The sequence below is a fragment of the Adiantum capillus-veneris genome, chromosome 16 (genome assembly GCF_014529385.1).
Source record: "Adiantum capillus-veneris isolate H3 chromosome 16, ASM1452938v2, whole genome shotgun sequence".
NCBI classification, from domain to species: Eukaryota; Viridiplantae; Streptophyta; class Polypodiopsida; order Polypodiales; family Pteridaceae; genus Adiantum; species Adiantum capillus-veneris.
The window spans coordinates 70,123,659-70,136,365 of record NC_140946.1 but is presented as its reverse complement, the minus strand read 5'-3'; the positions used below and the strand labels follow the sequence as shown (position 1 = coordinate 70,136,365).

Here is a 12,707-nt window from a genome sequence, read left to right as displayed (position 1 = left end):
CGGTGCTTTGTACATAATTCTTCTCCTTAAATAAGATCGGGAGGAAGGAGGCACATACGTAACAATAGGTACAGATGTAATAGCCAAGAACAGGTCGTGCAAGCAAAATGAGTTCTTCGATTTTTTTACGTTTACATGGTATCACGATTACTGGGTATCTATCCAAGGCACTTGGATACATAACCAATTGTAGCACTAGTCTTCAAGTTAAAACTCACACATCCAAGTGAAACCATCACTTGCGCCCCCAACAGTTCAAGGAAAATCATTTTTCTAACTATCCATAGTTCCTTCCTATGGTAGTTCAAAAAGTAAACTTAAGAATAAGCTTTCTTTTTATATTTCTAGATTATTCTTACATTTTAGGCATGGATATAATATTTTCCCTTGCTCTCCAACATAATTGAATTCTTATGCAGCACAAATGTAGGTGGGGAGAACAGATGAAAAATAAGCATACCTTCTGCGTGCAAAAGCAAAGAGAATTGCCTTGGTTTTTCTCAAGATTTAGCATTAAAGAACGAACAATGATTTGAAGGTATCCACTTACAACCACTATTGCCTTGTCTCCAAAGCTTAAAAAACCAACCAAACACCTGACGCCCCCTGACATGCCAAAAAGCATTCACTACACAGCATTCATTACACACCAAGTCATTTTCATTGATTCACAACATTGAGCCAACCATTTGTACATGAAAAAGAGAAAATTAAACATCAAAAATAAAAAATCGTTCAAACTTCCGATACATCATTGGGAGAGACAAGACTCTCCACGTCAAAGACTAGCAAAAAGAGCTAAAATAGATACATCTATCAGGGCATCGAAATGGGGGAATGAATACCTACGCGCACCTCTAGATCATCAGAGCAATAGAGCTTGGACGCCTTCTGAAACCCCAATTTCTAAAAGAGCAACCATTGATTAATTACAAAGAACTCGTTTGAACAATGCACAAGCTCACCACCCTCATATATTGAAGGGAAACTCTTTCCTCTGCATTCCGGCCATCAACTCTAGCCCTTGGTTCGACTCCATACTTATAAGCTAACCCTGCTCTATCTGTACGTCACCTGTCCCTTTCTCACCACCCACATCCATTTTCACCTCTTCCTTCTCACCCTGCTGCGGAGTAGGCTCTTCTCCAGATTTGGGGGGCTGTGGCCCAGAGCTCCTCACATAGGAATGGGAGCGGACTGGACGAACTGGCACATTAAAGCCAGGCCTTGGACCGCCAGTCGTACTTGCAGGCCCGTCGCGTTTCCACTGTAAACTTGGAAAATTCCCATAAGGTCTTGGCATAGCTGGTGGAAATCTGCGCGGCACAAGATACGGAGGAGCCCTTAGAATTCCTGGAGGAAGCCGTAGTGCTATAGGAATGGGGCGTCGTATGAGGGCAGGATGAATTAGAGGATTCATCTCCTGGATAGCTTGAATTGCTGCATCTTTGCGGACCACCTACAAAATGTGATACCCAATGAGCCCGAGTGCAGAAGTTAGACCTTGGTGTTCACACTAGCATAAAGTGCTACTTAATCACGAACCTTGAGTGCTCTCGAATAGAAAGACGAGTCATTCAAAGCCAGAGCACGATCAGTTGCGTCTTTTGTTTTGAATTCTATGTAAGCAGACCTGTGCTCAAAGGATACAACGAGTCAAAAACTGTGCGTTGTCTTTTTTTTCAAAAAAAAAAAAGCAAAATAAAAATCGCTTCAGAGCTGTGTCATTGTACCCTTTCGGTTGCCCTGTTGCTCCATCTGTTAGCATCACGATCCTTCCAATTTCTCCACAGGAAGCAAAATGAGCCATGACAGACTCCTTAGGAGCAGCAAAATGTATCTGTGCAAAAGAAAAATGTTGGTGTTTTTCTTCAACGAGATTATGCATCAACCAAACATCAAATTGTTTACAAGCTGAGATAACACTCACATTTGTGACAAAAACTGTTCTGGACTCTGCATCGTCAAGCTTTCTGGTTTGTTTAACACCTACTTCACAAAAATTAACCATGTCAATAAACATTGAAAACACAAGCAAACTGTTAAAGCACAGTCCTTAATTAATCCTCTTTCTCACAGTTGGATCAGACGAGCATAATGTCATCCAACCATATCGAAGTGATAAAGAGGTATAGCATGTAAATCTTGGTCGTAACGATGGGACTAAGCATTCTTTTTCTGCAAAACAGATTTTTTTCTCCTTAACAATTCCTTGAGGGAGGGGGGGCGGGGGGGCGGGGGGGATGATGTGGATTATAGCTTCAATGTCTCAATGCATGAATATTTCTATGCTATCTACAGAACTAGGGTCATGGTGATGAGGAAACAGTGTTCATGTTCAAAAATAAGAGAGAGCAGTTTCCAAGCCTCGGAAATTGCCACATTGCTGTTGGCATATCATTGACTAAGGTGATGCAAGTGTCGTCTCAGATTTAAAATAAGGCACACTATATGGGGAGAGAGAGAGAGAGAGAGAGAGAGAGAGAGAGAGAGAGAGAGAGAGAGAGAGAGATGTTATATTAACGTCTTCGAAAGGCCAAAATGACCTATGAGACCAAAAAGTTACAATTGGTGAATTTGATACCATGTTTGAGTACGGAAATTACAAAGAACTAACACTAAAACACTAAGGAAATGAATCGGGGAGAGGGGAAGGAGTCGGTGGGTTCAAATGAAATCTCTCATCGGTCGCTGTCGAACCTCATCAACCTCCTCCATGGTCAGTACTCTGGTTGGGCGTCTTGCATGTCAAGCTAGAGTGATCTGTATCTTCTGCTGCAGCCTTCGTCGATGGTGGGAGACCCCCTGTGGTCGCGGGCGTCTGGATCTGCCTAGCTCAACGGCTCGGTCAAGCAACATACCTCTAGTCTGGGTGGGCTCTGAGATCTGCGGTGATGACTGCTCCTCTGGCTCTCCCCTGGCTGGTGTAAAGAAATCTGTGATTCGTCTCTGAAACTCTCTCCCCCCTGATGTCCTCAGCAAGCTCTCCCTAAGTCTGCGCAGCTCTGGCAAGAACAATCCAGGACATCTCTGATCCTCGTATCTCATGACTCTAGAAAATGGTCCGAAACCTTCTCTGAACAGGCAGTGGAAGCGGCCACGTATCTCATAGTACGCCGGGTAATGATATGTGTAGTGCAGCTCGGTCTCTGGCTTTAAGTTACATAGGTGACATATCCTGGCCCCTGCTGGTACCCCGCGAAATCGGTCAGTCTCGATCTAGAGCTGATGTGAGGATGTGCGTATCTGCCCAATAGCGCATCGTATCCCATGAGAAAGAAATGAAATGAAATGAAATGATATATTAACGTCTTCAAAAGGCCAAAATGACCTATGAGACCATCAGATACAAAGTGGTGAATCTAATACAATGTCTGAAGTTCAAGTACAAAAAGTACTGAAAGTAAAAAAGAAAACTGAAAATGAAGTGTGAAATGTGAAATCTGAAAATGTAGAATAGGCCCTCGATGACAATCTGGGTGTCGTGCTAGAATGCCTCTGATCCTCTGCTGGAGTCTCCGTCGATGTAGTGTGCTCCTGTGTCTCGGTTGTGGTCGTCTCGATCTCCCGAGCTCAGTCGCCCTGTCAATGAGGGTGCCTCTCGTATGAATGCGGGTACAACCCTGTGCTGGTGGTTGGTCTCTTGGCTCCCTCGATCCAAAGAAGTATGTGATCTGTCTCTGCGACTGTCGTACTCCATGTCTCCTCAACAGACTATCTCTATGTCGGTGTAGCTCAAGTAGATATAGGCCAAGGCATCTCTGATCCTGATACCTCATGACTCTATCTAGGGGTCCAAAACCCTCCCTGAATAAGCAATGGAAACGCCCTCGTATCTCATAATACACAGTGCAGTGGCATATGTAGTGTAGCTCTGTCTTTGGCTCTCTACCGCATAGTTGACATATCCTAGACTCCGCCGGTATCCCTCTGAATCTATCCGTCTCAGTCTCCAGCCGGTGTGAGGATGTGCGAATCTGACCAATAGCACATCGCAGACCATGAGACAAATGAGTGTCCATGTAGCTTGGACGAGTCACAAACCCATCTCCCGAAAGTTGGAGAAGGTGCTCTTTGTAGAAAGCCATCTTGGTGCCCAACTCTTGCATCGGCTCTACCCATGTCCTTCTGGTGTCCAACTGTATAAGATCCTGCCGAATGAGTCTAGTGATCTCCATCCGTGTGACTGGTAGGGAGGGTGCATCCAGGGAATACTAAAAGGGAGGCAATCTATCCATGCTGAGACCATGCCTCTGAAACCATGAGGTCATCTGCGCATACCAACATGATGCATCTCCCTGCATCGCTAACTATCTAGAGGACTCAAGAGCCAATCTACTATATCTGCCTCTATGTGTATCCAGTAGACTGTGCATAAAAGACACTGATCTAGTAAGAGCCTCAATCTCTATAGGAGGGGCGGCTACCTCCGCTCGAATAATCGCATGTGGTACAGAGGCCTTGGCTCTAATCATCCGGGATATCATAAATACCAAGGGTCTCTCCATGTTCCTCCAACTGTCATGATTCACAGATGGTCCCCACACTTGGACCCCATAAAGCATAGCTGAAGCAACCAAAGTATCAAAGAGCCATAACTTTGTTCGTGGTTCTTGAAATTGAACCTGCGAATCCTCTCTAGCCCTCCCAATGCCGCATAGGCTCTGGACAGTCTAGTCTCTGCTGCTCTCCTCACAGTAAACCTCGGTCCCGTGAATACCACCCCAGATATGTATATTCATCTGTGTACTCCACAGTGTCTTGACCATATACGAATGCAGGTGCCGATCTCTTGACCCACTGTGGTGTGGTGTTAAACACCATAACCTTGGTTTTACCAAGGTTCACAGACAGTCCACTATCCTCTGCAAAGTTGTGCAATGCATCCAAATGTCTCTGCATGCCATCTGGCGACTCTGATATCAACACAATATCATCAGCATATAATAATAAAGGGATCCATGTCCCTGCTAGCTGAGCGCCTCAGTCACCCTCTCTGTCAATGTAGTCAGAGACCTCATCTACATACATACCAAAAAGTGTAGGGGACAAAGGACACCCCTGTTTCACTCCAATAGTGGAGTGAACAATGTCAAAAATCCCCTCAGGAGTGCGTACCTGGCCAGTCACTGAGCCGTATAAAGCCATGATCCCCCATATGATCTTTGTGGGTACTCCCAACTTCAGTAGCCTGTGCATCAATCTGGCCCTCAGCACTGTGTCAAATGCTTTGCGGAAGTCCACAAAGCAGTAATACATCCATCTCCCATGAGCCCGACCCTCCTCAATAATGGCTTTGAGTGTAAGAATATGGTCCAAAGTGGAGAAACCCCTCCTGAATCCAGCCTGTCCTGCTGCTCGTATGCCCTCATTTTCTGCCCATTTACTCAATTGCTGTTCAAGAATGGATGCATACAACCGTGCCAATGTGTGCCCTATCATAATAGTACGGTAGTTCCTTGGCACTGTGGGGTCCCCTGCCTTGAAGAGAGGTACAATAGTAGATAATCTCCAGGACTCGGGTAGTCCCTCACACATGACACGGTTAAACAACCGTGCAAGAACCTCTGTCAGTAAATCTCTAGCATGTATCAAGTGCTCTGCCACCAAACCATCATGATCATATGCTCTCCTAGTCCTAGTCCTGACAATGGCATTTTTCACCAGGATAATCTCCAGGACTCAGGTAGTCCCTCACATGACACGGTTAAACAACCGTGCAAGAACCTCTGACAGTAAATCTCTAGCATGTATCAAGTGCTCTGCCACCAAACCATCATGATCATATGCTCTCCTAGTCCTCGTCCTGACAATGGCGTTTTTCTCAGTGGTAAAGAAGGTACTAGTGGCTGGACATGGCTCTAGAGGGTCTGGTAATGGTGGTTGCCCGGATATTGTATATAATGATGTTGCATACTGACCCCAAGTCTCGGGAGAGGTAATCACTGGAGGAGGTGAGTGCTCACGGAAGAGATGCCAGGCCTCACCTGAATCTCGACTCAAAAAGAGCTGATACAAATCACGTTCCATCTGGGCTAAAAAGGCCTGCTTCTTCCGTCGCACTAAACGCCGAAGAGCAATCTGAGACTAGAGAGAGAGAGAGAGAGAGAGAGAGAGAGAGAGAGAGAGAGAGAGAGAGAGAGAATTAACGCCCCTAAAAGGGCTATGTGGCCTATGAGACCAAAATAGTACATACAATGGGATGTTACTTCCGTCATAGAGGAGTGAAGAAATAATGCTATGCATTTTTTGTAGTACATTATCTGCCAATATATAGGCAATATCACCTCTCTCTCAATGGGGTCTTTCCATCATGTATCCTGGGGGGTGACTCGAATACCTTGGCGGTCAAAAAACTTGCCTAGGATGAGGGTGTCTAGGTCTCTGCTTGGCTGAGCACCACTAATCTATTCACCATGACATCTGTAGAAAATGACTTCACTGATGTGTCCTGCAAGTGTCAACCGTCCTCATACTCGGGCAGTGATGATGAGGAAGCCAATTGTTACACGGGCGTGGCTGATGAGGTCTCATGCCCAGCAGAATGTCTTTGCAGCCCTTCTCAAGTTCCACGAGGACTTAGCCACATGAAACAATGATCAGGCATGGAGGAAAAGAAGAAGGGGGGAAACAATGAGGTGGAAAAGATATATGATTAGTCACATGATTAGAGGTTATTACCTAAAGCGAAAGTGATGCTTTGATAATCACTAACCATATCCAAAGAGATTCATGGTCATTGCAATGCTGGGAAGATGATCCTTAATGTAGATAAAGCATATGCCACTATCAATATGGTGACCTAGTGCAACATTCATCGATACCAGCATAGCGGTAAGCAAAAGGAATGTAATCACATAAGATAATAGTCACCAATAACATCCCACAAAGAAAAGGTTCCCTCGGCAAAACCTGAAACACCTTTGGTCCTCGAACTGCATAACTGTCATAGTGGCACAAAAGCCTCACGACACAAGCAGTGGTCTCCCTCAAATATCATAGGACACTTGACATCTAGTGCTCCTCCATGTTTGGATCTTGCTCACAAAGCTGCCTCTATCTGGCTGTCTCTTTCCACTAGTGTGTGCATGATTCATGTGATTGTTAAGCATCCATATGAATGACGAATCCACAAGCAGAGGCTGAAGAAAGTGACTCCTGTAGTGTGCCATCCTCCTGCCATGGTCTGAAGCCCTGTTTTCTGTGCATGTGCATGTACGTGTGCATGCGTACTTGCGGGTGTCATCCCAAAATCCAAAAAATATATACAAGAGATACCAAGAATATTCCTTGGTTCTCAATCTCTCAGACGTCCGAACATGCACACCCCTGTGGCAATCGGCATATTTTGTATATTTATCTTGGGGACTGTACCCTCAAGAAGTTCATTTCGATTAAAGGCTTTTTTCTTGTTTAGTTATTAAGAAAAAAGGAGGCGACAGACATTACTATGATTATCATGTGGCGTTTCTACCCAATTTCCATTTCACACATTAGACATTTCCATTGCCTCGGTATTAACTATGACTAGGGGAAATGAAGGGAATACAGGTAATTTCAATTATCAGCAGGTAATGAAACAAGCTCTTCTTGGCATTAGAGCAAGCAACTTACCAGTGGGTAGAGCAGATGATATGGGTTTTGGAACTTTTGCTGTTTCCGTTGGTTTGGCAGGCAGAGTACTTGTCTCTTGTTGCAATTCTCGTGCAGGTTGCACCTGTGCCATTGAAGGAATGTGCTAATTTTTAAGATAACAAAGAACAACGCATATTGATATTGGTTTTCCCAATTAACTAATGATCAATGAGCAAAATCTATGATTGACTTCCTTACCATAACGTCTGCTCCATCTTCTTGAAGTTCATTACCATTTGGGGTACTAGCAGGATAAACTTTATCTGCCTGTTCCTGTGACTGGTTTTGGGCAGGCAAAGCAGCAGGTTGCTCACTACCTCCAGTGTTGTCATAAGTGCCAGGCTTCCACGTATTGACATTTACAGAGATATTAACAATTTTCTGAGAGGAGTTAGCCAACCCTGAAGCAGGACTGGACCCTTTTTGCTTGTGTGGTTCCTTCTTAGCCCCTTCCATGTTCCGGGCCAGTCGGTACTCTACAGTTACAGACTCCTCTCTACTTTGTCTTCGCCTATCTCTTGCCCTGATATCTTCAACATCTTCCACCTCATCTTCACTCAGGCCTTCATCGTTCCTTTCTTTCCTGTGATACTTGTCACCCTGAACAGCATAGACATTCCTGCTGCTCGCCGTCTGCCCTGTGTACTTATCAAAACCTGAATCTGAGGCTGCAGCATCATCTTCCAGTGAGCCTTCACTAAGCATCTCATCATGATCTAGTCTAGGTCTCTTGCGGCTCTGCTCATCATCGTAATGACTCACATATCTATCTTCTACTGCTTCTTCGCTATCGTCGCCATATCTTTCATATTCTTCATCCTTGCTATCTCCAGAATCAGCAGATTTCTTGCCCAACCGGTCCCAAATATTGCCAGAATGTCTCCCCCTCACTTTGGTCACATCCTCAGCTGCTGCAGCCGCTGCTTTCATAGCCATCATAATTGCTGGCACGGCCTGCTGACTTTGTCTTGCAGCTTTAGGTCGGCGAGCAGGCTGTTGCACGCTAGCAACCTCAGATTTCTCTGTGAATCACAAACGGGTTAGTTGCAGCAAGTAACAAAGAACTTCACGGTTCACCGTTCTTTAAAGCATCTCACCAAAATCAGCTGATACAACTGACTGCAAGCGTTTCAAAGTTGATTCCGACCATTTTGAATGACTAGATGTGGGGGCTGTTGAAGCTCGCAGAGAAGCAGTCGTTTTCCAAACTGAAGTTGCTGCCTCTCGAACTGAACGCTTTGGATGCCCTGTTGCTGGTGCCACTGCCTCTCGAACTGAACGCTTTGGATGCCCTGTTGCTGGTGCCACTGCCTCTCGCACAGCTGACTGCAACAACCGCATTGAAGCACTCACCCGTGGAGCCTGTCAACAGAATATAAAGCTAATAAGCACAATTGCAAGACCATAACCAGGCAATTTGGTGAAGACAAAACGAAAACAACTTAAAACCTTTTGCTTCTCAGAAGCAACTCTTTCTGATTGAAGGGAAGAATCTGGTGAACGCTGGCGTTTTGCAGGCCGTATGGACCCACTTAGACTTCGAGTCACGCCACTCTGGCTAACTCTTGAAGAATTTAACTTTAACTCCCTCCTCAAATGACTTTCAGAGGGCTTACTCCTCAGCGAAATGATTCGTCCACCCTTGCTGTCTGGCAACGACTGAAGGACTTTCTCTTTTGTCTGCACCTTGCAAACCACAAAGTCAAAACCAACTGCGAATAGAAAACAGACCCTACGACGAAAGTCAACATTTTATCACCTGCTCTGAGACATCTAAGCCTTCCACAGTGACCTCATTTTCACCTTCTGCTTCATTCTCACCCTGATTCTGATTTGGGGATGAATCATCTGGCGGAGATGCTGTATACAAGTGCATGTTAGAGCCCAGGTGCTCCCAAAGCCTGCAGAGTGATCCCAGGAAACGTTAAGTTCCAACATGACAAGAGCTAGTAATCAGGAGGTATGAATAAATTTATGTATAATATGTAAAAGTTGAGTAGAAATGTGACAGACCAGGTAACAAAGAATTCACTTCGATCACCAAGGAACGCCTCTAAATCCTTGATAGCTTGTACTCGCTGTTTACCATGGCTTACAAGAACTACCACATATTCCTGTAGCAGAAGAGATTTTGCACATTACTGGACAGTCGGTGCTGACAAAAAAGGGAAAAAAAAAACCCTCATTGTGTTGACCAAAAAAAAACAAACCAACGAAACATTGACTCGTACCATTTTGAAGGACAGCATCAGTTCAACATTTTTATCATCTCCTTATAATCATCTGTACATCTCGATTGCATTTTACCCATAGCTAATCACCCTTGTAACATGCATTTACCACACTTATACCCATGCTGGAAATCTAGATTCTACAAGATATGTACAGTGATTTGAAATATACAGTAATATCTGCGGCTGCCATCTTTAAAGATTGCCTAGATTTAATAAAACAAGTCAGTCAAATGGCCCATCTACTAATTAAACTGAGGGGTATTGACCAGTTTGCTTGATAATGGAATTCTAGTTGCAAACTGCATGAGTTTTAAGAGACCTTCTGAACTATATGTCCCTATGCACTTGCTTAGAGCTCACAAAAATATGGGCCAAGCACACTTGCTATAGGCTATGCACACCAAGTTTTTAAATGCTGATGCACGCTGGCTCATTGACCTATCTTGCAGACAAGCTAGTGTCCACCTCAACAAGGCAAGAGTCTTCCAAAGGGTACAGAATCAGAAGAAGAAATCCATAGGGCCCAAATTGGCAGAAGAGCAGCGTGCTAAGTATTTTAAAGCCATCACAAATTTCTGGTCATACCTTTTGGGTTAACCACTGCCCCATCCAGTTTTATGACCTTAACGATGAGAAATTTCCTTACTTGGACAAATTTTTGATAGTATACTTGGATGACATTCTCGTCTTCAGCAAAATTTTGCCAGATCACAAACAACATTTGCAGAAGTTCTGCATACAAACGTGTTGTACATCAATAAAAAGAAAATCCTGTTTTTCAAGGACCATATGGAGTACCTTGGTCATATCATCTCTGGGAATGGCATTGTTGTGGATCCCAAGAAGATTCACGTCATTGTGGAGTGGCCTTCACCTCTTACCTTTTCGGATGTAAATTCTTTCTGTTAGAGTTCAGGCATCTCTCTGGATTGTCCAGTCCGTCGCAATTTCTCCCAGGGATAGGTGTTAGGGAGTGAGAGCTGTTTTGTGGCTGTGCCCAGCCAGTGTGAGGTAGGTTCCTCATGTCGGGTTGTGTTTAGCCATGTTTAGCCTTGGGTTTTGGCTTGGTTCCATGGCCATTAGGCTCTTGTAGGCTGGGGTATTTTTCAGTGTAACAGGGAACGGGGGGAACACAGCCCAAACGTTCCAAAACGGCGTTCCGGGCGAGTCCCGTTCCCGAAACAAAGTCGAGAACGGAACGCCGTCCCGGAACAGGTTTAAGTGGAACGGTGTTCCAGAATGGGGGGAACGAGGCGGAACATGAGGCGGAACGGTGAAACGCGGGTCGGAACGGGCAAAAGTAGACATTTAGGGGCAGATTTGGGGGCAGTTTTGGGGTTGTTTAGGAGTTTATTTGGGACTAAGCTGAATGGAGGTAATTCAAGCCTTACTTTAGTCAACCGTTCTGGCCCCGTTCCCGTTCTAGCCCCCCCTCCTCCTTCCCGTTCCCGTCCTGTTTGGGACCCTCCTGTTCCCGTTCCCCGTTCCCGTTCCGGGTAAATATGGTATTTTTCCCAGCCTTGCCGATATTTTTCCCATGGCCCTTGTGGGCATCCGATGCCTATTTCTGCTATTTCACCCATTTAGAGGTCGTGGGGGCTGGTAGACAGCTGGGTGTATATAGGTCTCCATATCCACCTTGTTTCTGGGAGGAGATGCAGTTTGGTATTGCCCATGTGGAGACCGCACAGTCACGAGCAATTGGCAGTGTCAGCAACAGTTGCAATTGTGTGTATCTCGGGTCTATCCAGTTGGCATGCCAGTTATGTGGCGCACCACCCTTGGTCACTTGTATGAGCAGCTTGTTATCTGCATGGAGAGCCTTTCCCAGATCTCTCTCTCTCTCTCTCTCTCTCTCTCTCTCTCTCAAGAGTCATGGGATACGAAGACCAGAGATGTCTAGGTTTGTTCTTGCTCGAGCTGCGCAGACACAGAGATAGCCTGATGAATGGCGAGGCTAACCAATCTCAAAGACGGATCACAGACTTCTTCAGAGCAGACACGGGACAGCCGCAAGAGCCACTCCCACAGCAGAGCTCCCCCTCGTCTCACACCAGAGGCACACTGATTGACCGAGCGATTGAACTAGGGAAATCCAGGCGCCCGCGACTGCGAAGAACTACACAGCATCGACGGAGGCTACGACAGAAAATTCGGAGCACGCTGGCCAGGCATGCACGACGCCCAGTCAGACTACTAACCATGGAGGAAGTTGATGAGATTCGCCAACGACCAATGCTAGATCTCTTGTGATTCAGCTATCCCAACAAGCCGCCCATTTTTTGCTTAGTCTTTTGCTTGGTTCACATCGATCAACTTAGGACCCCATAGTATATATCTATGTTTTGTATTGTTGTTAGGTTATTTTGTTACTCTGACTTTGTATCAGATCCACCACTTTGTAACTTTCGAGTCTCATAGGTCATTATGGCCTTTTGAAGACGTTAATATAACATTTCATTTCATTTCTCTCTCTCTCTCTCTCTTATTATCAAATGTCCTTTCTCTTTCTACCTTAGTGATCTCTCCTCTCTACAGGTGCCTTGTTATGTATGTGGCATTTTAAGTGTTCTAGATCGGAGTCGAGGTGTCCACCAGATCATGAGCCAGTTCTCATCTTCATTGCATCTTCCGCTGCCACCTTTGACATGGTATCAGAGCCCTAGGTGTCACGACCACCTTGAATACTCGGATTTGGCTGATCCGGTGCCATTTTGGACTTGATTGAGAGAGAAGAAGCTTGGCTGTTTTTTCCTGGTTTTCTCCAAGTTTGGGGCAGATTTGGGTATGTGGAGGCTATGGACCCTCGTCTAGAACTTCCCCGTCTTTACCCTTGTT

At 45.2% G+C, this 12,707-nt stretch overlaps 1 protein-coding gene across 3 annotated transcripts in view; it reads right to left on the bottom strand.

Annotated features, from left to right (window-relative positions):
* Window positions 1-642: 642 nt before the first annotated feature.
* Window positions 643-12,707, bottom strand: part of LOC147439246 (uncharacterized) — a 33,369-nt gene continuing 21,304 nt past the window's right edge. The window contains exons 2-11 of one of the 3 annotated variants that reach the window (XM_086485114.1): window positions 9,649-9,749; window positions 9,395-9,536; window positions 9,085-9,315; window positions 8,733-8,997; window positions 7,834-8,657; window positions 7,615-7,717; window positions 1,931-1,992; window positions 1,734-1,840; window positions 1,546-1,633; window positions 643-1,459 (exon numbers count right to left, since the gene is read on the bottom strand). In XM_086485114.1, coding sequence (XP_086341240.1) covers window positions 1,049-1,459; window positions 1,546-1,633; window positions 1,734-1,840; window positions 1,931-1,992; window positions 7,615-7,717; window positions 7,834-8,657; window positions 8,733-8,997; window positions 9,085-9,315; window positions 9,395-9,536; window positions 9,649-9,749 — 2,334 coding nt within the window. In that variant the 3' untranslated portion in view covers window positions 643-1,048. Of the gene's footprint in view, window positions 1,460-1,545; window positions 1,634-1,733; window positions 1,841-1,930; window positions 1,993-7,614; window positions 7,718-7,833; window positions 8,658-8,732; window positions 8,998-9,084; window positions 9,316-9,394; window positions 9,537-9,648; window positions 9,791-12,707 lie in introns of all 3 variants that reach the window. The other 2 variants (XM_086485115.1, XM_086485116.1) reach the window with 2 other exon arrangements.